This window comes from Ambystoma mexicanum, chromosome 1q (assembly GCF_040938575.1).
Source record: "Ambystoma mexicanum isolate Mex_15411 chromosome 1q, UKY_AmexF1_1, whole genome shotgun sequence".
Classification (NCBI taxonomy): Eukaryota; Metazoa; Chordata; class Amphibia; order Caudata; family Ambystomatidae; genus Ambystoma; species Ambystoma mexicanum.
This window is the reverse complement of record NC_090922.1, coordinates 1,011,593,631-1,011,620,765: the sequence shown is the minus strand read 5'-3', so window position 1 is coordinate 1,011,620,765 and position 27,135 is coordinate 1,011,593,631. Positions and strand designations below refer to the sequence as shown.

At 43.0% G+C, this 27,135-nt stretch overlaps 1 protein-coding gene across 1 annotated transcript in view; it reads right to left on the bottom strand.

Moving 5' to 3' along the window:
• The window catches only part of LOC138540371 (putative ferric-chelate reductase 1), a 1,004,090-nt gene that overhangs the window by 677,511 nt on the left and 299,444 nt on the right, over positions 1-27,135 (bottom strand). Inside the window, exons 3-5 of the mRNA XM_069641679.1 lie at positions 13,371-13,507; positions 10,374-10,465; positions 6,268-6,331 (exon numbers count right to left, since the gene is read on the bottom strand). Coding sequence (XP_069497780.1) covers positions 6,268-6,331; positions 10,374-10,465; positions 13,371-13,507 — 293 coding nt within the window. The remainder of the gene's footprint in view (positions 1-6,267; positions 6,332-10,373; positions 10,466-13,370; positions 13,508-27,135) is intronic.

Genomic DNA, 27,135 nt, shown 5'->3' with positions numbered 1-27,135 from the left:
GAACAATGATAAGAAGCCTGGTTCAACAATGTCGATCTGCCTTAGCTTGGAATTAGGTACTCTAAAAAAATCCTTTCTCCCAGCACCACATTTTGGGTCTGTCAAAACTGGGTAAATCCTGTTTGCACCTTTTTTTATAAAACATATCCTTTTTGAACTCCTTGGTGTATTTCATGCCATTGCTTATTCCCTGCCAACTATCCACAGTGCTGCATCATTACATTCTGCATGTCTCTGCCTTCCTTTTACATTGTTTTGATAATTAAGTGCACAGTTTGTTTGTGTAATTAAAGAATATATTTTTTATAGAACCTTGGTTTCACGTTTTTTTTTCATTTTTGGAACTGTTGTGCTAATGCTGTTTCGGTTGCTACTGGATTACAGTCACTCCCCTACTGGGAGTATGCCTTCCATCAGCCCATGTTACCACAAAAGACGACGGAGGTATACTCTTAGCTATGCATGTTTTACCTTTATGATTGGGATAACTGTTGGTTTGTAGAAATGTGCGTGCTGAGTAGGCTGAGTAGGCTATTTAGCCATCATTATGCACCTGCAGATCTGAAGATATTTCGTCACAACAAGCTTCTCTGTTCTCTGCCCGTGATTCACAATGAGCGCTTTGAAACACTTTCCTGTGTATAGGCACTATACAAATAAACAATACAATACAATTCAGAGGTTAAGCATTTGGGTGAAAAGGGAAACTTAAAGTCCCTATGCAATGTAAATATGCACAAGAGAAGACTACAGAATTTCAAGATACGAATGGGAAACATTGGACTATCAAACAGGGGATCAACTGCAAGACTAAATTTGTCATTTATTGCATTATTTGTGTATGTAAAAAGATCTACATATGGAGCACAACGAGAGAGTTGAGTGTAAGAGTACATGAACACCTGGCCAAGATAGGCAGTCAGGATCCCTCTTTCCCACTTGCTGAACACTGGCAGAACTTGCATCAACTGCATAATAAGTCTGAGATTAGGTTCATTGGCTTACAACATGTAACTCTCAACAAAAGAGCTGGGGACAGATTAAAAGCACTCAGACAAGCTGAAGGACGTGCTATCTGCGTTTTTAACTCGACAGTTACAGGTATCAACAGTGATAATGAGATGGTGGCATTCCTGTAGTGTTAGTGAAATTGAATGTATAACATGAGATATGTTTAATCTAACCAATTTAACAATTGTTTTTCTTCTGAGGAATCACACAGCAGGTTCAGTGGTATATTCCTTCCATAAGGTATATTTGCACGGAAATCTTTCCGAATCGGTATTTAGAGGTCAGTTACAAGCATTTGCATGTGTATTGAGTGTAGGGTGTGAGCGGCAATTGGGGAGCAGGTTAACCTCTTAACTAGAAATTAATGGCAATATTACGTAATTAGGTATTTCTAACATGTCATTCTAACCGTGACAAGCACAAAAGAATTTAATGCAGTAATCGATATTTCTTTAAGAGGATGCAGGGATGTTACCTCACTCCTCTTCGTAACCTTCTCTGTTGGATATTACCGTTAACAGTCAGACCGCTAACATGTGGAAGCGCAATAAGTTTTATTTACTTAAAACATGATGTCTTTGCTCATAAATTCACTTGTATTTGAAGGAGATTGAGATTTGGTTCATACTATACTTATATTCAATGAGTTTTAGATGCAATTTACGGCTGTAATAATTCAGGATCTTAATATGCATTCATTGTATGTAATAGGCCGGATCACCGTTTAGAAATGACGGCCACTCTATCTGGATTGGGGCAATGGATGTGGCCCAGGAGGGCAACGCTGGACCATGTTGCCCTTGGTTACGGGTGACTTTCCATGGTCTAACAATGGCTGTAATAGACCGGATCACCGTTTAGAAATGACGGCCACTCTATCTGGATTGGGGCAATGGATGTGGCCCAGGAGGGCAATGCTGGACCATGTTGCCCTTGGTTACGGGTGACTTTCCATGGTCTAACAATGGCGCTGGAGAACGACAAGCAGTTTGTGATGACGCTTTTTAATCAGATTTTTGTTAGATTCTGAACACTTTATTTATCGAGACCGTGAACTGGTAGTTTGAATCTGATGGACTCACCAGTTACTCACGACAGACCTCGTCCCAAGAGTGGGACGTTGTACAAGGGTTACCATAGAAACGTTAATCATGTTGCTATGGTTCCGGCACATACACCCAGACATTAAAATGGCGCCGGCAGATGGGAACCCGTTCTTGCAGATGCGTGAGATTTTTTGCTTTACTGAATCAAGTAAGTCAGTAAGCTTATGCGGATAAACTAAGATCGCTCAAGGCCACTTGCTCAATGTATCGTTAAGCACCTTGTGTAGGATCTTGAATGACCTTGATGCACAGGCTACTTAAAGATTTGATAAATACATGACAGTATTGGATTAAACACTAGATGAGAAAATATGGGGTTAATGATTCCTCATTTGCTCTTGCCACCCTATGCCATTGTTTTTGAATGGGAGACATATTTTAGGCATGTTTCCATGATTACGCTCTATGGCACAGATTGGTGTATTTAGCATTATGTGCATTTATTTTATTTCAGACTTCTATTTGACCTGGGGATTTGGCCCCGTTATTATCATTGTGACAACAGTCTTTTGGATTGATCCTTTCATCCACGGGTAAGCGAACCTGTGAGATGTTACATGGTACACTGTGCTGGATTTTAGGCCAGTAGTGATGTATTTGCGATAATCATACTAATGAACTTTTTGTTTATATTCTCCTTTCCCCCTTTTCTCTTTGTTTTGGAAAAATGTTGATATATGATTTGTTCTCTTAACCCCTTCCATCCTCCCCTTCACCATTCTTTGTTTTTCTGTCTATTTTTTATGACTTTTATTTGAAACTGTTTGTGTACATTGCGGTATGCTGCTGTAATAACCGCGCAAATGTTGAATCTCACATTCTTTGATTGACACCTTTTTGATATACCTTATTTCTGTCAATTTATTTTGCATAATATGCGTGATGTGCTATGATACATTTGTATATTTATTTGTTCATTGTTACTTATGTGCAATAATAGCCCAGATTTGAAAAAGTCTCAGGGGAGCCGAAACACGTGTAATCATCCACACATGGGCTTGACTGATTTATCTGGCTGTCCATTAAAACAAACTTACACGTATTTGATGGCGCTGAGTCCTGGAGTCATTTCCTGGTGTAATGTTTCTGGTTGACGGTTTGGCTTTTCTACCGTCCGAATCCAGTGACCTGCGACATTCACAGGATTGGTTGAATGGCCATATCTGAATATGGCCACCTATTAACAATTACACTTGCAAATATTCAAGAGATTGTAAGGAGTCGCCTGCTAGAGCAACTTATACCAAAGCCATTTCTACAGCTTCTTCTTTGTAGTTGACCTTACAGACTGTTCTTTTTCTTAGGACTTTTAAAAGAGTGAAAGTGCATCGCTATCTTTGTCTGGAGTCTAACGAATAGGCCTTGTTTTCTGGTCTTTTGCCATGTGTGAGGAGACCACATTTTGTCAATCCTAACCTTTTATTTAGTGCTATTTGATTCAGTTATTATGGGTATTATTATTCCTCTGGAGACTTGGTTGCCCCGTCTTGCATCTTCTTTCTGCATCTTTGATTGTTCAATGCTTGGCACTTGCAAATGTTCACTCCTTTGCATAATCTAAGAAAAATATGTTGTGCATATGTAGCTTATACTCGTACACTCCTCTTGTGCCTTGCAGTTACCTCTTGATGTGGCATTCTTGATCCTAAACCAAACAGATATTGTTTCTTCCTCACACAAAACTCTTTTCCAGTGCAAGTCAGCTCTGTAACCATGGTCTTTCTCTTCACAGCTTCTTGCTCATTATTTATACAGAGTCCATGTCCATCTTTTCCTCATGGCAGCTTTACTCGTGTTATTTTTTCTACTGCTTTGATTTATCTTGATTAATAGGGTTCAACATAATCTTCCTCTTAATTATACTGATCTTGTTCCATGCCTTCACAACAAAATCCTCTAGAGTACCCACTATCACAACCTGCTGGTTAACAGCTCACATTCTTGCATGTATACACTATCTTCACACGTATATTGGTAACATTAGATTTTGTGTGGCAAAAGGTAGCATGGAGAGCTGAATTTACTTCCGTTGGCTTCCTGTAGGTCCTAGTCACTACTATGTCATTGTTGACATAAATATGGAGATCAAGAAAATCCATAGCAGACAGGTCACTTTGATGTATAAATTGAATGCCAAAAGTGTTATTGTTTAAATACTCCACAAAGTCACTGAATGTGTCCCCTGTACCATTCCAGATGACAAGAATGTCATCAATATATTGTTTCCGTAACATAATCCTATGGGCATGAACTATATTGCTTAGGGCATGTGATGATTCGAACTGGCCCATGAAAAGATTATAATTCGAACTGGCCCATGCAGATACACAGCTTCTCTAACTAAGATTTTGCTGTAGAAAATCTTATTCATACGAACCCAATGGGAACTAATTGCACGTGACACTGGATTGGTGATGTAATCCTATAGCTATGGATAGTTATATGGTAATAAGATGTGAGAAATGGTGCTGGCAGCTCATTGCTTCCTCTCATCACAGGAGCGCTACATAGAGAGCCATGCGGTGCTGGCAGCATGTATGTCATCACAGCGCTCTAGGATGAGAAGGGTCGCCACCTTGACAGCCATACCATGAGCAGGCCTGGGGAAATGGCGAGGCATTCCCTAATTGGCTGATTTCCAGGCGAATTTTAAGAACTCGTATATGCCAGAAGTTGGCCAATGGGAGAGTGCCACTTCATTTGCCCAGGACATAAAACGATTTTTAGACTACATACATTACAATGTTTGTATGCAGCTCATGTCCCTCAAATTGATAACCAGAGCTATACCATTCCAAATATAGGCCCACAACCAAGTCCAGAGGTAATAAACAAAAAGTGGCTACAAATGTATTCCACAATTAAATGTGCCACCAAATACAACAGACATAGATACTAGTACATATAAGATAAGCAGAAGAGAGGGAGGAAGGCGGTTAACTCCTAAGGGAATTGATGTATTTAGAATAAAAACCTAGTGGTGTGTTTGGGTTTGCAGCACAGCGTGCAGAATGCTGCATTCTCAAAAGCTACCAACTCATATAACACTCTTTAATATATTCTGTATAATGTGCTTTCAAACCTCTCCCCCACATATTTTCACTGCACCTCAGGTTGAAGTCTTACTGTTGCCTGCCACAAAAAACACATTTATGGCAAATGAGCCTCTATTCTTGTTCAATGCCCAGAAAGTGCATGCCAGAGTTTTACTTAGACCTGAACTATATAGTGTATTGCCTACATAACACATAGAAAGTGGAACATACGTACCATGGAAGTGTAATGGAGTTAGCCAAGCATTGCCACTTAGAGACACTTAGAATAGGCTAGATAGATGAAATGTATAGATCTGATTACTGTAACCCTTACGTTGTCACTAATGTTGACTTGATTTCCAGTGTCATGATGCCCAACTTCACAACAGAATAATGTGTTATTGTCACACTGAATCAAATAACTGTTAGGTGACACCCTGCAAGTTGCAAACCCATGAATCCTTTAGCAGCTAGTATTAGCTGGGCATACGATAGTTGGCTAAGCAAGAATAGCTTTTCTACAAAGATGGTGTTCAGGTCAGGTCTTGCCCAACTTTATTGTTCCTGCCCTTTGGACGTTGATGCCCCAATTAATTTTGTAAAAGGTATGCCACATCGGCAAACAATTGTATAGATGTTATCATCTATACATGGTTAAGGGACAGCACCTTGCCAAGGGCCCATGCTCGTTGAAAAAGAAAGGGTTTCAGAGTTACAGAGACCTAAGGAAGTGCCCGGTCTGACTTGAAGCACGTTTAGACTCACTCATTTGAGATTGTACACATTGAGAAAGTATAAATGCTGATAACATTGATTAATATTGCACTATATCCGTACGTACTCGTCTGTGGTGTAACAATGCTGAATGATTATCGCAACGCTAAACATATTTGCATCGCTATCCCAAGTAAATGCATGCCCCGTCTCACAGTGGACGCATGGTGTAGCTCCAGATACACCAGGACGCGCAGGACGTGCCTACCTATTCAATGATGTAATTGGTACCCCAAGGGTAGGCCGCAATGTCTCGTGCTTTGAAGCATTTGCTGTAAATGCATTATAACATCAATCAGCAGAGGTAAATGACTGTTGTATTTTGTAATACTAAAACTTACTGGCAGAAGGTCTTGACTTTCAACTTGAGTCCAAAAAGTACTGAAGCTTTGAACAAAGGTTGCTCTGAAAAGAAAAGAAAAATGATCAACTTCCCATCATGCACTGTCATCTATTCCCTCAGCTGTGACATTAGCCTTATATAACTATTAAAACACAAACAAGCAGAAAAGAGTGCATTGTTATGACCCCATCATTTTGCAGCCCAAAATCCTGAATCCGAAATTGCCGAAAATGTTACTGCGCATTTCAGTGCAATTATATGTGGGGGGGGGGGTAATACATAATTTGAGGGGTATATGGGGGGTTGCAGGGGTCTCCCCTAACATATAATTGTGCTGAAAGTTGCAAGCTTCAAGATCTGAGTGCATCTACATGTTTGGTGCCAGTTCGCAACACAGCTCTTGTTAAACAACTGATGATCAATGAACAGTGTGCTCTGGAAACATTCACCACAAAGGGCTCGAAACAGCCAGCGACACAAGTGGGTGATGTGTTAGGCTGTGGAACTGGGGTCATATTACTGAAACTTTGCACCGATGCAAGACACAAGTGGGTGATGTGTTAGGCTGTGGAACAGATTACTGAAACTTTGCACCGATGCAAGTGCAAAGTTGCACGGTATTAGCACTAGGGCAAAGTTTGCCCTATTTTTAAAAACAGTGGCAAACACTAGAAAACGATTGCACCATGACAAGGGCAGTTTGACATATTAAAAGAACCTGGTGCAAAAATGTAGTGAAAATGCATCTTTTTTGCACTAGGGCAATTTCTGCCCTGGTGCTTTCAATATGTCAAACTGCCCTTGTCATGGTGCAATAGTTTCCTAGTGTGTGCCACTGTTTTTAAAAATAGGGAAAACTTTGCCATAGTGCTAATATCGTGCAATTTTGCACTTGCACCGGTGCAAAGTTTCTGTAATGTGAATGTAACACATTAAAAAAAATGTTTTTTGCACCTGCTACATTTTTGCCCTGGTGCTTATACCCTGACAAACTGCACTTGTCCTGGCGCAATAGTTTTCTAATGTGTCCCATTGTTTACAAAAATATGGCAAACTTTGCCCTGGTGCTAATACCGTGCAAACTTTGCACTTGCACCGGGGAACTGTTTCTGTAATCTGGCCCCTGGTGGGGGAAACGTGGCAGAAATATTGGACACTGCATGACCATTAGTACTGATCTGGTCAAACTCATTAAGACCTTCTGGGCACAGATTACAGAAACGTTGCACCGATGCAAGAGCAAAGTTGCATGGTATTAGCACTAGGGCAAAGTTTGCCCTATTTTTTTTAAAACACTGGGTCATAATAGAAAACTATTGCACCATGGACAAGTGCAATGTGGCATGGTGTAGGCATCCGGGCAAAAATTGCTCTTGGGCAAAAATGATAGATTTTCACAGCATTATTGAATCAGGGCAAAGTTTGCCCTAGTGCTAATACGGAATGGCATTAGGACTAGGGCAAACTTTGCCCTGCTGGAAAAAACGCATCCAAAATGTATCTTTCTTGCACTAGGGCTATTTTTTCCCAGCTGCTTATACAATGCCAATGTGCAGTTGTTATTGTGCAATAGTTCTCTAATATGTCCTAGTGTTTTTAAAAATAAGGCAAACTTTGCCCTAGTGCTAATACCATGCAACGCTGCCCTTGAACCCGTGCAAAGTTTCTGTAATCTGGCCCCAGGTAACTGAATGTGCAGTTTTGGGGGCGGGTCGGGGGAACAAACACTGATCTATTGTTTAATTCTTGTTTATTTTAGAACCAACTACTATCCAACAAACAAGTTGTGATGCTCTTTTTGTTTTTAAAGTGTAAATTGCCCAGTGGGTACCTTTGTACTTCCATGTATTTTAGTCTTTTGCACTATGGAATGGAGTGGGGGAAACACATTCCAAAGCTGTTGAAAACTGTTTAACATGCATTTTTGCACTTTACAATGCAAAGAGTATAAATGCCTGCTGCAGTGAACGCTTGCAGGGGGCATTAGGATGGATGTCTATTCAATACCTTTGTTTTTAGCAGCTGCTAAAATCAGGTAAATTACAAAGTAATCCTATGGTTTTCCAACAGCATTAATGTGGTGAAGTGATTGTCAGGTGTACATTTGTGTGGTGTTGTAAGGGAAGTAGATGTGTGGTGAAGTTCTTGCCTTTGCATGATGGAAGACTGTGATGTCATCTGGAGTGTTGTGTTGTGAATGAGGGAATGTTTGGTGAAGGTTCCAAGCCCAGGCAGTTAGTAATCCCTTGCCTGGGTGATGGTTGCCAGTGTTTGTCTTATGTCCTATGTAACTTACTTATTAAATGTAACTTAAGTAGCTGTTAATAAACCTTGAAGTAACCACCAGAAGCCTAAGAGGTCACTTCATTACAATTAAAATGCCATGTTGCTGGAAATTATGTGTTTTTTACAGGCAAATTTGGAAAGACAGGCAGTTATGGAAATCCCCTACTACACATCGAGAGGCACATCCGGTGTTCACCATTTACCCTGTTAAACCCAACACATGCAGAACCCAAGGGAACTTGCAGGATATTTCCACTTGTGCCTCTATGCATTGAAAAGGGGCCCTGTTCCTGGCATGCATAACAAGGTGGGAATGCCCTCTATGCACCTGGAACTAGGTCAGGGGACTCTGTATTCTCCCTCCCCAACAAAACACATCAAGTTCCCGCCACAGTCTCATCCCGCATCTTAATAGGGGCCATCTTTTGACTGGAATGAAAGTGACATGAAAAGTGAAGATTTCCTTTGAGCTACTACAACCTCCTGAGCACCTTCAATATATATAACCTACATACCTACTAATGCCAGAAGGCTCCACCCATCCTCACTACTAAAACACCATGTTTACAACACAATTCAGCTAATTCTACTCACGATAATAGTAAATAGTCAGATAATGGCGTGGATCACTTTTTAATTGATCCCAGTTTTGACCAAGAAGGGCATGAATTTTGATTTGAAAACGATACCTCAATTCATGACAGATACGAATTGGTTAGTAGAAACAATATCTCAATTCATGACAGATACACATTGGCAAGTAGAAACAATACCCCTATTCATGACAGCTACGCATTGGTTAGCAGAAACAATACCTAAATTCATGAGAGATACACATTGGTAAGTAGAAACAATACCCCTATTCATGACAGCTACACATTGGTTAGCAGAAACAATACCTAAATTCATGAGAGATACACATTGGTAAGTAGAAACAATACCTCAATTCATGACACATACACATTGGTCAGTAGAACCAATACATCGATTTATAGATTGTAATTGGTGGAGATGTTCTGTGATACCCTGCTCTACCCCCTACCAGCATATTATTTTTATTACCATCATCCGGAAAGTCCCTATGTGTTGTTTGATGAGTGTTTCATGCTACACTAATGTTTCTACGAGATTCAGTCAAACACTTGAAGAAATAATATTGAGGAAAATGTTATATACGAGAGGACTCACATCTATTATTGCTATTCCACCCTCATTTTATTGCAGGGTGGCGGATGTCCACATCATGCGGGCACATCGTGTGAAAATTAACTGCTTGGAGACACCATTACATTTCCCTTACCCCTTCACTGCCCACAGTGTTTCTGTTCCCCTCTATCCTCCCCTTTTCAGCCTTATACACTGAACCTCCCCAACACTCCCACAGTACCTCTAACTCAGTCCACCCCTGTCCATGCCACTGTCCAGGTCCTGCCCATATCTTCATGCAATGTCCCTCAGGTGTACTCAAACTCTCGTGTCACAAATTCAATTCCAGGCATCTTCAGCCCCTTTTAAAGAGAGTATCTCGCCGTCCCCTGGAGTCTTGACACCATTAGACATTGTTTCCTTCATGGCCCCAAACAGTTTTCAGAGAATGCAACACACTGAATGAATTAAGAGCACGCAGTGCCATATTAAGGACACTTGAAATACTACTAGCTGGATATATCACTACTACAAATAAAGAAGGAAGACACGCTTTGTCATATGGATTATATCAGTTTCGGCAGCAATGGAAATGAAACATGTTATCTCTTAAGTCAAAAAGTGTTAGGAAGATGTTCTCAAATATAGAGGATATAATCAATCAAAACATACCTAAAACGAACAAATCCAGAGCCAGGAGGCGCGGTCCACGTCACAGTCATACTTGATTTGGCAGCTCTATTGGTGTGGCTCACTGCAGAGTTCTGTCATCAAAGAAAATGCACAAGCTGTACAGTTACAACATGGAAACATGGTTTAGCCAAGCAATCCTCAGAGTAAACTGCTCATGCAGTTTGACACAGTCGCTAGGAACGACAAAAACATTGACCGGTAGGTCTGTTCACATCCAAGGGACATATTGGAGAAAACTTTCACTTTCAAAAATGCAATTATACTTATTGGTACCCGGCGAGGGCGCAATCAGAATGAGAAAACCATTCTGATTGGCCCTCACCAAGGCATTACCTGGCTGGGAAACCCTCGGCCGGGATTCCACGGCCATTGTTCCTGGCTGCGGGCCTGGCAGCCCCTCAGCCAATGAGGAGGCTCAAAGCGGGGCCACCCCCGCTCCAAGCCTCCACGGCTGAGGAGCTGCCTTCGCTCCCCACCGGGGACTCGGTTAATTATTTTTTTTTGTTTCTCCTCCCCCCTCTCCCCTCCCCACCCTACTTACCTTTAGCCTGCTTTGTCACTGGTGGCTGACGATGGCAGCCTCCAGCCATGTGGAGACTCCGGAGCGGGGTCATCCCTGATCCGACCCTCCACACAGCTGGAGGCTTCCATCGTCCCCAGCCGGGGAACCCAGGTACTTTTTTTTTTCCCCTCCCTTCCGCCCTCCCAACCCCAACCCCACTTATATTCTTGTCTTTTTTTTTCGGTAAGGGATGCACTGGCAACAGAAGTTTTCCCAGTGCGTCCTCTCCCGATGGCCGCCATGGAAAGGGAAAACAGACTCCGTTTTCCCTTTCCCGGCAATCATTTTCTTGATCGTTATTTGTTTTGTTTTTTCTGTCCCGAAACGTTTCAGGACAGAAAAAAATGCTTTTAGTGGCCTGGTCATGCAGATCTTGCAGGTCGGGGTACTAAAAGCAATATGACACGAGCAGCAGGGGCATTACCGACTCAGGTAATGCCCTGGGGTCTATAACTATGGCCCCGGGGCATTACTTGAGTCGGTAATACCCCCGCCGCTCAGGTCATATTGCTTAAACATTAGGACTAGGGCAAACATTGAACTATTTAAAAATAAATATGTTAAAATCATTTTTCCACCAGGACAAAGTTTCTTTTAGTTCTAGAGTTGTAACAGTATAGCGAAAAATGTATTGAGGAATATGATTATTGCTCAGTGCAGTTTTTGCTCTAGTTCAAAACTGCACTTACACTCGTGCAGAATGTCTTCAATACGCTGCTTGGTGACATATGGTGTGTTCACGAAAACACTTGTGTACAGACGTGTTATGAATGCCACATCATATCTTATCATATCACATGGCTACGTGTTGTGACATTTAAATGTGGGAGCTAATATTGATGATGAGAATGGTAATACAAGAGGGACATATTTTAGTAAATTAATATTTCAAAAGCTAAGATAATCATCCGACGAAGGCTTTTAAATAATTAGATCCTTAGAGGAAAATCACTGGTATAAGGAATGCTTGATCATCTTTTAAAACCCACAAGTGGTTGTGTTTATACAAGTTCATGGTGATTTTGCCATCTTTGGAATTTCAGTAACTATTTTATAGATGAAGAGGAAAAATTGGCTTCAATGGAAACGAATAATAACAGGGGAAAGAGTGCTACACCTACAACTGGACTAAGAAATTATGGAGGGAGATCAAGAAAGAGAAAACTGTAGCGATCAACCCCTCACCAGAGGGTGTTCAGGACTGGTAAAGGCACCAGCCTGAGTCTAGGAGGTGAGGGTTCAGGGTGCTTACCTGCCACCATGTATGCACCCAAGGGGGTGATTGGCATTTGAACCTTGGTGCGCAAATAATTTGATGTATTCTATGGTATTTATTTTACTCCAAGCATATTGTGTGAGCCCAATTTTCGTGGGGAAAGAAAAAACAACATTGCCACCACTATAGTTAATAGAAAAGGGGCAAAGTCCCTTTTCTTTTTCTATGGCAGGCACTCAGGTCAGGGACAGAGCGCCACGACCAGAGGAGAATGCTCTGGTCTATCCCATATGTGGGTAGGGACGGGGGCCACAAGGGAAGCGATGCTGGATGTCTTGCAGCAGGTGAGTGAGGAGAGGCGAGGCGGGGGAGGCAGCAGGGAGGGGCTAGGGAGCTATTTGGTAAATCAACATGGTGTTACCCAGGGAAAGGTCTTGGGTGGCCAGGAAAATGTGGGCATACAATGGCAATTCACGCACGCGTTTCCAACCACCTTTGCGAATAGCATTAAAACAGTGGTCATCACGGGCCATCTAGAGGATGTTAGTTGATAGATTTTCGCCACAGAATGAACACCATCAGCAAAGTGCCTGTAATGACAGTAATGACGTCATTTTCAAAACAATTCACTGGAAAAGATGTTCTCGATTAATGAATTGCATACTTTTTCAAAGAATGGAATATGGTGGCCGACTGGAAGTGCTGAACGCTGTCATTATGTGCTTTACTATTCATTAATAAGGCCCAGTCACACATATAGATGGTATGAAGGAGGTTTCATGCACAGTTCTGGAGGTAAATGTTACGTTAGGTCTATGGCAGTCAGGCCTACCAATGCCAATATTAAAACCCTTCTGTTGCCACATGTTATCTGTGTTGTTCTTATAGAACAGGGATCTGGAACCTAGGTGTTTTGAATTGTGTGTGCTATGATCCCTCACCATTGAATATGCTGACAAGAGCTGATAAGAATTGTAGTCTGAAATATCCAGCAAACCAAATGTTTCAGGCCCCTGATTTAGAAGCATCCTCAAATAACCTGTTTCCCTCTTTTGTAGTCTCACCTGACATTACTACAATGTGACTAACAAAGTAAACACGGAAAGTCCAAATGGAAGCCATTTTTTGTTGGAGAATATCATGATCATTATTCAGGTAAAATGACAGTAATGAGACCTAAGAATAAATGTCCACCTACCATAACTTTGTTACATTCAAGACCTTGAGAGTTGCCGTTGGTGACGGTGAATGTGCCCACAGTAAAATCTCCGCCAACCGCTCTTGCTTCTAGCAAGAATCCTAAAAACGTGACACCAGTATTTGCTTGCAGAGTCACTATAGGGAAAAATGACATTGAAGAAACTTTACATTAGGCTATTTCAGCAGCTAACATGATGTACACATCTTTCTTTCTTCAACATGCATTCAAACTACTAAACAAAATACGTCAAATGAATTGTAATCGGTCTAATTTTGTTATGGACCGGAACCACCAATGCTGTGAATGATTTGATGAAAATACTGTCAGCAGATTGTGACGATCCGAAAGATAGTGTCACTCGTCCCCAGACGAGAGCCCCTTTCCATGAAGCTAGGCAGGTGAGGCTGCTAAAAAATAATCCACCTAGCAGGAGCTCATGGGGAGGGACTCTCCTGGGGATAAAGATGCAATTGGGAAGCAAAAACCTTGTGACATTCCCCTGTAGGCTGACGATAACGCCTAAATCTTACCCACATAATATCACCTCCAAAACCATGTGTTATTGTGAAATATCAAACCCATCGAATGACAAAAGTACTGAGATGAAGAAGCACTACACAATGCTAAATTTAAGTGGGACGATAGCTAGAGCAGCTGCTGTCAATTGGACTGACATTAACCTGGGGCGGTCCTTATTATTTAAACTGAACAGCAAAGGCGGACTGTGTTCTTTGTCATCCTCTGACCGGTCTGTCAATGGCCTGTGTGGTTCTGGCAAGCTGGAAGCTGTGATACAACCATAGGGAGAATCAGTTGATCCAAGCCTGGAAAGCCTGGAGAGTGGATGGAAGGCTTCAGGAGATGGCGTTGAAGCTTGTCTCCAAAGCCAAGAGAAGAAATAGCAGGACACCTGATAAGTGTCCTGCAAGTCAGTTGAAAAATGGCATGAAAGACTTGCAGAAACTGAGAGGTGGTGGTATAACCTGTAGTGATTGGACCATCTGGTCCAACAACGGTTCAGAGACTGCCTACCATAGCCTACAACACAGCAACATAGGTGACTATCAGGAAAGAGAGAGAGACTGTGGAGGAGGCATAACTTGTCACGGCAGGACCGAGGGGTCCGACAGCTACACTGAGGCAGTTCGCAATAACTCGAGGTGGAAAGAAGCGAGACAGAGAGGTGTACAAAAGGAAGAAGTTAAAGAAATAAGAGCAAACCCTTTACCCTTGATGAAACCGGTGAAGAGTTCCCCAGGAGAAGGTAAAGAGAACCTGCACAAGTCCAGGCGGGAGCTGGGAAGTTAAAATACTGTAAATCATAAAGGAAGAGAGAGAACCGTAAACCATTTTGTAATGTAGTTCCCAGGTCAGTTCCACAAAGGTGTGGTGCTGGAGAGTCAAGGCAGACTCCAGAAACAGCTTCAACATCCCAGTGGGGTCAGATAAAGAAGCATACAAAACCTAAAGATCGTGAAATGCTCCAATGCAACTGTATAGGTTTCTGTTAGGTTACGGAGAACCCAATACAGAACTTTTGTTTTGAACAACCTGAGAGGCGTTTGGACAATTTACATCCAGGAGAAGAGAGTCATTCTCCTGGATAATGAACAGTATCTGGGCTTTATGATGTTTTGCTATAGTGACAGGGATAGAGTATGAGCCTTTGTGACCAGGATGATGCCTTTTTGACTACCATGGACTTCCTGACAAGCACCCAAGTTTCTTCAGTTTGGTAGGTAAATCCTCTTAGAGTTAGGCACAAATAGGTTTGGTTTATTATTATTATTATTATTATTATTATTATTATTATTATTATTATTATTAAATAAAAGTCTAGAGCAACCACCATAGCAACACTTGGTAGTCTCATTATTCCTCATCACCACAACACATGTATATGCAACACCCTGGTGTGAGTATGGCTCTTTTGTTTAAGGTGTACCCTTTGAATCTTCTTTCCCAGGGGGCCGCCTGTGGGAGGTGTCCTGCTGGCGAGCATTGTTACCTGTCCCGACAAAGGATCAAAGAGAGGCACATTCTTTCTGCCCATTATTCTGATGTCCAAGCAGAGTCAGGCAGTCTGACTAGAAGACAAGCACCCTTTCCCTGGATGGCATGGGCTCACAGTATTGACATGTGTGTTGTACAAATCTTTGCTGTCACAGCAGCTGTCAAACAGGGCACCTTTGACCTCTGAACCTGCTCTGTGCCACTGAAAAGCAGGAGCTGCACTTAAGGAAACTAATGCATCAGGGTGCAGGTGTACACTATGCCTTTGGCATGGAGCTTTGTAAAAGGTGGTCTGATTAGCAGACCACCTTTCTGAGATGGATTATCCACATCATGTTATTATTAATTAAAATCACTTCCACGCCCTGGCTGGATGTCAACTCATCACACACTGCCACCACAAACTACACAACATGCCCATATGCATCACCACACATGCTTCCCCTACACACATTGGCCAGAACCACATACACAGGCACAGCTCACACATACTAACAACCAAACCACAGACGCACTTCCCCCCTAACCAGGCACACACAATGCCCTAATACAATAACACTACCCCAACACCCAGACATGTTTCCCCACAACAGCAATCTACCACATAGACACTGGCCCAATACCTGCTGCACTCCCACACACAAACACTGATCCCACACGTGTATTGCCCCTACACACTCAGAGCCTCCACCCACACCGTCAAACCACATGATGTCCCCAACACACTGCTATCCACAAACACATTGGCTACACTGATGTCACTACAAGCATACACATACACACACTCGCACACAAACTAACACTGGCCACAAACACACACACTGCCAATATACACATACTGCTCATGCACACATACAACACAGTCTTATCCTGCTTCTCTGTTTAAGCAGAAACTTCCAACACAAAAAATACAGAGCTTCTCTTCCTTCTTGAACAAGTTCTCAGTTTATAAAAAGCAATGCAAATTGGCCTGGTCAGGATGATTTTTGCCACAACGATAAATCTCAAAGAAATATAGTTCTGATGCCTCTGCTTTACTCAGCTTTTCATTAGCACAAGCAACATAAATTGTCTCTATCAAAACCAATCTGTTGCACTTCTTCAATGTCTACCTGGTCTGTTCCCTGCCAGTCAACTCTGCCACAGGTTTGTCATCCAGGTATACTCCATTGCCCATACAACAGATCACATTAATGCTGTCTTTGTGGTTTAGGTCAACTGTCAAAAGCTTCACATTAACTTCACAGCATTCAACAAATGGTAGCTTCAGTTTTGACAGAAACTCTTCAGGGGAAACAGATTCACATTGGTGCTCTTTACTATTCTTCCACAAATAATGTTTCTCTCCTTCTGGATATCCCTTCTCCAGAAGGGCAGCGTTTTTGCCACTTGTATTTCCCCACTGCACCAGCAAACAATGACTGCCAAGGATAGGATTTGTTTCTGCTTCTCCCTTGGCTTTGGCAATGTGAGTTTTTATCAGCTTGCACCATATACGTGACAAAATGTAGGTAACAAGTCTCCCAGCCCGTGGACCTTTCATTAGCCCCCTTCTGCTGTTGAAAATCTGGAATAAATGGTGCTTGCTTAAATCGTGACCCCTCTTGGCTTGGGCAATGCTTGTTGGTATTGATTTTCACCAATAGTCTCTCTTGGCTTGGGTAATGATTGTTGATCTTTGTTTTTACCAATATACTCTCATGGCTTGAATACAACCTGTTAATCTTAGCTTTTACCAATGTTGCCCCCTTGTTCTGCTGGGCTTCCAACCAACTCACACTTTTAGCAGTGCTGTCTTTTGCCTTGGTTACAATGTGTTGCTGCTCACTTTATTGATTCAAAATCACTTTGTGAATCAATTTCTCTCCTACACGAGGGTCGCGTCTGCTGCTGTTTAATGTTTAGGTATTCAACATTACATTTTGGACTTCTTTCACTAATACACAAGTGTCTGCCACTAGCTGAACACCAACCCGAGCCACGCGAGCAGGGAAGGACTGCTACATGGTCACTACCAACATTCCCTTCGCCATGCACAGGATTTCTGCTTTTGTGGCTCTTCGCTTCCTGGCAGACTAATTCCTTCAATCCGCATTCGCCAGTGCCACCTGTATTGGGAGCGTCTCTTGCTTTGGAGGTCTTATGGTGCACACCAGTCACCTGAAACCTCTGCAAGGCTCTCAGGTGCACGCCAGCCACCTGAGTCAGCCTCCAAGGAAGGAAAGCTTCCTTTGCCTTTGCTTCCTGCTGTGCCGCCTCTGCAACACAGGTCTCCAACGGGTAAGCTTCTTCTCTGCATGCTTCCCAAAGCGTGACCTCTGCCCTTCCCTTTGCAGGAGGCACATATGCACTCAGGACCGGCAGATGCAATCTGCCACACAGGGGTCCTGGCGTCCTCTCTCTCCTCAAGTCACGCAGCTGCTTCTTACTGCTACTACTCTTTTCCTGATATCCAGCTCTCCTTACAACCTGCACCCGAGGGGCCTTTTTAAGCCCCTCAGACTCCCTCGAGTGTGGGTCACTGAGATTAATAAGACTACTATAACCTCTTCAGCCCTCTTCCTCGTCCCAGTACATAAGGAATTATTGGACTCCTAATGACAAAGTTAGTTTTCTGGGCTTGATTTTCAGTTTTAAACAAACCTTTGTTCTTCTCAATATTCTTAAAAGTCCTTTCATATGTATCAGACACCATGCTTGATTTACAAGGAATAGGCAATTCTTTTAAGCCATTATTTTTCTTAGACTTTTGTTTACTGTACCCTTGGGCGTCTGAGAGGTTTCTAGCTTTCCAAATGTTAAGATCTTTATAAGGCGTGTTATTCCTCCCAAGGCCAGAGAGTTTATAAATTATCTCATTCCTGTTTACTAAATGATTTTGCAACAAGCTATTACACTACCTTGTACAAATACTGTGTGTGTCTCCTCCCACAGATTCCTCTCACTCCCCTAAGTCTTTTCTCCTCCCAGGTGATCTGCCTGCAGTACACCACACAGACGGTCAGGATCAGAAAGCATCTGCCTTTCCCTGGCCACCTGGTAGGAGAATTAGTGAGGAATCTGTGGGACTCATAACACTTCCCACACACACACACACATAAAGTTTTGAGTACCTGAGTATTTCATGGACATTCATTACAGTGATTTGTGTACCTTGACATTTAAAGTCAATCTCTGGTGATGATGCAGGTACTTGGACATATGAGGCCAACACTTGCTAAAAGGTGTAATTTGCTGATCTATGTATGTATGATACATGACACATGCTTATACAGTTCCTATTAAAAAACAAAACTATTGGCTTGGTGACCAATGCTAAGAGCTCACTTTACAATCCCAGTATTAGAATAAGAATAGGTGAAAAGTAAGACACAGCATCATATCCAAAGGGGGGATCAGTGAGAATCATTTTTATACCCATCCTGACCCAAACCCAGTAACCTTTCCACACATTTTGCCACATGGAATGTATGTTGTAACGCACAGCCCAAGCTGCTGGACAGAGCTGCGCCAAACAAGAATCAAGTTGGGCATAAACAGCTGGAAGGACATTTGTAGTTTGTTTGGAGTAAATCATCTAGCAGTTTTTCAAAATGTTGCTTAGAACAGGGTGCTCCTGTACACAAACCGTTAGTTATATCTCCCATGATGCATTACTGGTGCCAAGGCTTTTCCGTTCTCAATATTCACCATTATGCAATTCGAGATTCATTTTTGGAAACTGCCCTAAAATGATACAAATGATATAGGATAGTTTAGAGGCTAGGGAACATGTGGGTATGATAGCAAAGGATGATATGTGATGACTTGCGGCTTTGGCATAGTGTAGTTTTGGATTTTTCCTGAACATTTTGATGAGATCTGAACTATTGAGTGGCAAATGAAAAACTATAATATATTGAGATGTGGCAATCACATTAATTGCTAGTGAAGAGAAGAGGAATATTTTATATTAATTTAGGAAGCATTCCATGTTTTTAATCTAAACATAAATGACAGGGCTTGCTTCTTAATTAACCTAAAATGTTAGGGAGAGAGGGGCCTATGAGTATTTGGGGAACTTGAAATTATTTAAAAGCTCTAATAAGCATACTTTTGAAAAGTGTTTAAATGAAAACCGAGTGGTGCCAATGTATGTTTACATTAGACTTCGTTTTGATTGGATAAGCATGTCATCTGATTTAATATTGAAGAGCTAAATTGTCACCACACGTCATTAGATACGATCACTCCTATCCCAAAATCCCTCTTCTTCGTCACATTACCTGATTAATAATCCCTACCTTAACCCCTACATCCATCTTCCTTGTTGAGGTACCTAATTAGTAGTCCTACCTTAACCCCTATGTTCCTCTTCCTCCTCCCAATATTCAATAGTAATCTAACCTAAACTCCCACATACCTCTTCCTTTTTCCCATGCCCAAAAGTGATCTGACCTTTACCCCTACATCTCTATTCCTCATCCCAGTACCAAATGGTATACCCTCACATCCCTGTTTCTCATCACAGGCCCGCACCTAACTGATCCTCGTCACAGTACTACACTATCCCCATCTCACTCCCATATCTCATTTGACTCTTCCCCATCACAGTCCCAACTATCCCATCTCACTCTTCCTTGTCACATACTGCCACTACCGCCCCTGACTCTTCCTCTTCACAGTACTCCACTACCAAAATGTCACTCTTCCTCATCACAGTCCCCCACTACCCCACCACACTTGTCCTCAACACAGTCTCACATTATTTCTACATCACTCTTCCTCATCAGTTCTTCACTACCCCTACCTCACTCCTCCCTGCCAGGGTCCCCATTACTTCCACCTCACTATTCCTCATTGCTGTCCCCCACAATTCTCATCTCAGCATTCCTCATCAGATTCCCCTACTGCCCCCAACATCACCTTTCCTCATCACAGTCCCACATTATTTCAACATCACTCTTCCTCATCAGTCCCCCGCCACCATAATCTCACTATTCCTCTTCAGAATCCTCCAATACTCCCACTTCACTCTTCCTAATTACAGCCCCCCATTAATCCCACCTCATTCTTCCTCATCGCAGTTCCCTAGTATTCCCACCTCACTCTTCCTCATCACATTTACCGAGTAAGTTACTTCACTCTTCCTCATCACAGTCATAACTCTCTCACCTCACTCTTCCTCATCACAGTCCCCCATTACTCCCACCTGCTCTTCCTAACCACAATCCCCCGACCTCACTCCTGCTCATGACAGTCCCCCACTCCCCCACCTCATTCTTCCAAGTCACAGTCCCCCACTATCCTACTTGAATCTTTCTCCTCACAGTCTGCCAATATCCCCACCTCATTCTTCCTAGCCACATCCCCCATTATTCCTGCATCACTCTTCCTTATCCTAGTCCCATTACAACCACATCACACTTCCTCATCACAGTTTCCCACCTCAGTCATCATCATCAGTCCCCTACACCCCACCACACTCTTCCACATCACAGTTCCCACCTACCCCTAAATCAATCTTTCTCCTCACAGTCCCCCAATACCCCACTTCAATCTCCCTCATCACAATACCTGATTACTCCCACCTCTCTCTTCCTCATCACAGTCCCATTATTCCCACCTCACACCCCCTCATCACAGTACCCCATTACCCCACAACAATATTTGAACTTACAGTCCTCCAATACCCCCACCTGACTCTTCATATTCACAGTCCCAATTACCCCATGCCACTCTTCCTCATCACAGTCTCCCACTACCCTCACCTCACATTTCTTCATAAGAATACGCCATTTCCCAAACCGCACTCTCCCTCATGATAGCCTCCCCTCTGCCCCATCTAACTATTCCTCATCACAATCCCTGACTACACCCGCATCAATTTTCCTCCTAACAGTCCTGCATTACCCACACCTAACACTTCCTCATCACAGTTCCCCATTACCCATCTCACGCTTCCTCATCGCATTCCCCCATTTCTCCCAGCTCACAATTCCGTGTCACAGTCCCCAGCTACCCGCCTTAGTCCCCACTACCATCACATCACTTGTCCTCATCACAGTCCCCCACTACACCATAGCACTCTTCACCATCATAGTGACCACTTCTCCATCTCATTCTTTCTCCTCACAGCCCCCATCACTTTCAGCTCACTCTTCTTTGTCACAGTCCTCCACTATTCCCACATCAATCTTTCTCCTCACAACAGTCTCCCATTATCCAATCTCACTCTTCCTCATCACAGTTCATCATTCCTACGACCCCACGGTTCTATGTCAAAGTCCCCTAATAGCCCACTGCTCTCTTGCTTGTCACATTACCCCACTACCTAACCTCACTCTTCCTTGTCACAGTCCCCTACTACCCCACCTCACTCTTCCTCATCACAGGCCCCCACTACACCACCTCACTCTTGCTCCTTACTGTCCTCCAATACCCCTACTGCAACCATCTTCATCACAGTCCCCCACAATGCCACGTCACTCTTCCACATAACAGTCCCCCATTACTCCCACCTCACTCTTACCATACACAGTCCCCATATCCCCACTTCATTCTTCTTCTTCACAGTCAACCACTATTCCAATTTCACACTTCCTCTTAAGAGTCCTCATTTACTCTTGCCTGACTCTTCCTTGTCATATTCCACAGGTACCTCACCCCAGTCCTCCTCCTCCCAGTCCCCAAATTCTCCATCTCACTCTTCCTCATCACAGTCTCCCATTAACCCCACCTCACTCTCCATCATATCAGTACCCCAATACTTCCCCCTCACTCATACTCCTCACAATCCCCCATTGACCCATCTCACTTTACCTCATCACAGTCCTCCATTTATCCCACCTCACACTTTCTCATCACAGTCCCCCACTAACCTCACATCACTCTTCCTCATCCCAGTCCCACCTCAATCTTCCTCCTAAAAGACCCCCATTGCCCTCCCTCTCCCTTCCTCATTACAGTCCCCCATTCCTCCCACCTCACTCTTCATTGTCAAAGTTCCCAACTACCCCACCTCACTCTTCCTTGTCACATTACCCCACTTGCCCACCTCAGTCTTCCTTGCCATAGTCCCCCACTAACCCACCTCACACTTGTTCGTCACAGTCCCCCACTAACTTCACATCACTCTTCCTCATCACTGTCCCCAACTACTCCCACCTCAAGCTTCCTCCTCATAAACCCCCATTGCCCTCCCTCACTCCCTCCCACCAAAGAAAATGACAACTGGGCAATTGCTAACCATTAATGCAATATAAACCCCATTGAAAAGAATCCACCAAACATGCACCTTAAATAGGAATTTTCTTTTTGCAAACAATTTACAAGCAGGAATGCTAAGTAGCCTGTCTTTAAATTGAGTTTTCTAAAGTGTTGTTTGGAACACTGACATTTCCATTAAAAAAGGAGTTATTTTTTTTAATAAATGAAAAGTGGGGAGATTTGTAAAGGCAGGGATTTTCTGATTTAATTGTGCTTTCTATAAAGTGAAATCTTTTTCCTGAACCCTTGTTCACCTTTCAATTCATGGTGAATGTGCACTCAGGTAAATACAATGTGCATGTTTTTACATGTGAGCTTTCACAACCATATATATCTAAGTTAAATACAGCTTTGACAATAGAATTGACCAGTGTATTGATCATTCATCATTGTAGTAATCAGGGACATTGGAATGTCATAGAGAATGATAACAATGTGCACATTGTTAATATGTTAAAGTGGTTTTATTATGTCTATTCTCATGAAATAGACCTTATGTGCATACCTGTGTGGTCCCTGTCCCAAAAGGAGAAGGAGGCTTTTGGGAATCGATACTGTTAGACATATCCCAGGTTCATAAAAAGAGCTTTTTTAAATCAATAAAAAGTGTGCATGACTGATTTTGGGGTGGGTGGAAAAATATCCCTAACTAGATGCCGCCAAATTAAATCATCCTACAAATCTGAGGTCCCAGTGAGATGTGATTTGTATGATTGTTAGTGTCATTGCAACAGAAAACAGAAACCTTTTTAACTCAAATTGGACAGGATTCACAAACATGTATGGAAACATGAAACTGCATTTGAATTACATGGTCCTGAAACCATATCTTCACACGGAGATTGAAGGATCTGTACAGAAGTATAGATATTCATGAATTGTGTAGCAAAGAATGACGGTGGGAATTTGGATTTTGAAGTGACTGAGTAACAATGGTAAAATCGAAGTGAGAAAAGTTTAAATTGTTCAGTTTAGTGAGAATGTTGGAGGCAGATTGCTAATTATTAAACATAATGATCTCTGACATAGAACTGCATGTGAATAAAGCCTATGCTCTTTCATATTTGTATTTGAAGGGGGATTGGGCGCCACAGTTATTGAAATCTGGAAGGTAGAAATGATGGAAAGAGTGGCATCTGCGTGTTCAGATAACTGTGATGAAAAGTGAACTTTACATCAGTCCCTACAGAAGCTATATATGACTAAAGCAGTAAAATAATTGATTTTTAAGCTGATTTGCCTAACTGCAGATTTGTATTTCCACCTTTAATTGGTGGAAGATAGTTTTACAGACAGCGATTCTGAGATTTAACAGTGTCAAGTAGCGACCCAGACACATTCAGAGAATCCCTTAAGCTCCTCTTCAGAAGGGCCTTTTAAAAGTCAGTCTTGTTACAACAGAGAGGGCTCATCTAGATCATCTAGGAGAAAATACAGTCGACCTCATTCTAACTATGCTGGTCTGGTAACAATGGTGCTGGTAAGCCTATCAGCACCATTGGTACCGGACCGGCACAGTAAGACTCTACAGGCAGGTGCTGTCCCACCCACCAGGGTAAGACCTGGCGGCCAGAATGGCACCCACCCGCAGAGCTTCACGGAAGCAACAGCACCGTTATTAACAGTGCCAGAGCTTCCATGGTCCCCATTCCCATTGAGTCCTGGGAGGCTGTTCCAGAGGGAGGCACCAGCCGAAGAAAGAGATCTACCACCATCTCTTTGCTTGGAGAAGCGACTGACACTGAGGGAGTTGGAGGCGGATGAGCAAAGGGCTCGTGAAGGAAGATATTTAGGAAGAGAGAGTTGAAGGTATTGAGGCCCCAGGCCCCAGAAGGCCTTGTGGATGATGCAGAGGGTTTTGAACTTAATCCTTGCAGCCACTGGGAGCCAGTGCAGAGATTTCAGTCCTGGAGAGATACGATCCCTGGGCTTGAGGCCACGGACAAGTCTCGCAGTCCTGTTCTGGATAAGCTGCAGAGGGCGGATAGTAGAAGCAGGCAGATTTAGAAAGAGGCTGTTGAAATAGTCCAGCCTACAGAGAACCAGAGCTCTGCAGACCGTGAGCTTCTGGGGGAAGGAGAGGAAAAGAAGAATACCTCTGAGGAGGTGCAGCTGGTAGTGTGACTTCTTAGAGACATCAGAGATGTGAGGAGAGAAGGAGAGTGTGGAGTCGAAGATGACCCTGAGGTTCTTAGCCTTGCAGGTGGGAGCAGGAAGAGGGCCAGGAGCAGCCGGCCAGAGAGCTACATGAAAGGAGGGAGCGGGTGTGCCGATGAGAAGAATCTCAGTCTTACTGGCATTAAGGCAGAAGTCATTAGCGGCACACCACTCCTAGATAGCAGACAGACAGTCAGAGATGAGGGAAGGAGAGTGCGAGGCTGAGCGTAGCCTGAATAGAGCTGGGTGTCATCCGCATAGCACTGAAAGTTTGGGGCCAAGAGCAGCGATGCGGTGGGCAAGGAGTACCAGGTATTGGTTGAACAGCCAGGGAGAGAGGTTAGACCCCTGTGGGACACCACAGGTAGAGAAGAAGATAGCGGAGAGGAAGGACTCAAGTTAGACCTGGACAGGTAAGACTAGGAGAATGACTTCTTTCTCCTTGTCAACTTGTATTATCTCAAGGGCTGTTTTCGGATAGTAGCTTGTGACAGCCTTCAAGAGTCCTTGTAATTGCTCCCAGGAACTTTTCCTTGGCTTGATCAATTATACAATAATTTTTCCTTTTACAAATAACATCCATTGCCTGTCTTCCCTGGCCTTCTCCAAGTGCAATGAAATAAGGGAGATCCCTCCAAAAGGGTCCTTGGCTTGTTCCACTATTCTTAACAGCATTATGGATAAAGAGACCACTCCGGCAACTTCTGTGATTCTCAAAGTCTCTCTTAGGATTGTTATGATGAGGGAGATTTCTCCCAAGGCCCACTTGCATTAGAAATCTTTCCTTTGATTATTCTGATGAGGGAATTGCTATTAATGCTCTCCTCACTTTTGGTACTGATATTGTTACAAGGGAGATTACTCCTGAGGCGCTCTTCGCTATTGAAATCCTCCTTTAAATTAGACTGATGAGGAAGATTACTCTTAATGCTCTTCTCACTCTTTGTAATTTAGGCACTAATACTGTGATGAGGGAGATTATTCCTGATGCACTCTTACCTTGCAAGATTACTCTTAATGCTCTCTTCATGCTTGGTATTTTTGGCATTGAAATTGTGATTAGAGAGATTGCTACCAATGACCTCTTCCCTTGCAATGTATTTAGTGAGATTACTCCTGATGTACTCTTCACTTATGAAGCTTTTACCGCTGTAAGTGTGACAAGGAATATTACTCCCAAGATGTTCTTCAATCGTGATACCTTCTCTGTAATTACTGTGAAGAGGGGAATTATTTCTGAGGCTTTCTTAACCCTTGATACCTTCTCAGTAATTGCTGTGATGATGGATATTACTCCCAAAGTGCTCTTCAGAATTGCCTAAACATCTAGCAGGTCTCCTGTGACTCCTGTTACCTTCTTCCTCAAGGGGGCACATCACTGGCCCTTCCTGGGGGGGTTGATCTCTCTTCTTTTCACTGAATGCTCTCAGCATCTCTCTCTACTCCTTGCTGTACCGCGTTGGCTCTGTGGTTTACCAGGCTTTCTATTGTTGGCAAAGTTAAAAGACCACACAGTCCACCCCCCCGTGGTCACGCCCCTGTTAGCCTGTTTCCAGCTTCTGCCTAGGTTGGTTCTCCGCTCCATGACAGGGAGTTTGCCCGAGCCATCCACAATAACCTCATGACTGAGGACCAGCTTCTTCTGCTCGATTCCTTGTTCCCAGGTTTGAGCCTCCCAGGGTTGATAGGATTCACGCAAGGTTCTCTCTTCAGTAAGTCCCTTCTTGCTTTTTATGGTCTGATGCAGGGCCCTCTGCAGCAGAGTGCCACAGTGCCTCTTTTTCATCAATGAGATATTCTTCATGCTTCCTTGGGGCCACCTCTTCTCATCACTGTGATACTTAGCAAAGGAGTAGTTTACATCACTTCTTCAATCTTGCTCTTCTTAGTACTTTTGAGAGATGACTCATGATTAATTTGTGCGCTCCTTTTTATGTTGGTATTTTTATATAAGGAAAGAAGGGAGTTTCACAATAGCGCACAGTAGTCTTCTCAGGTTGGTTCTTGCAAGACCTCAAGGTTTGTATGATCTTAATGGTAAGGGGGTCAGGGAGTTCCATCATGGAGCAGGAATCCTTGTCACCATGATGGGAGTCTCTCCCCACGAGGTCCCGCATTCTGCCAACTCTATGGGGATTGTTGCGTAGCACCCTCACCTCCCTAGGCCTCACAGGGAGGGCCTCCCCTCTTGGGAGAAGTGACGAGATCCCATTAATTGTCACATATGGCATCTCCGAAAGAAAGGTGGATCAAAATAGAAGACCCTTAATCCAATAGTATAGAACCAGAAACCAACAAGTGTGGGAGAAACCCCTAGACATGAAAGCCAATCTAATAAAGGCAA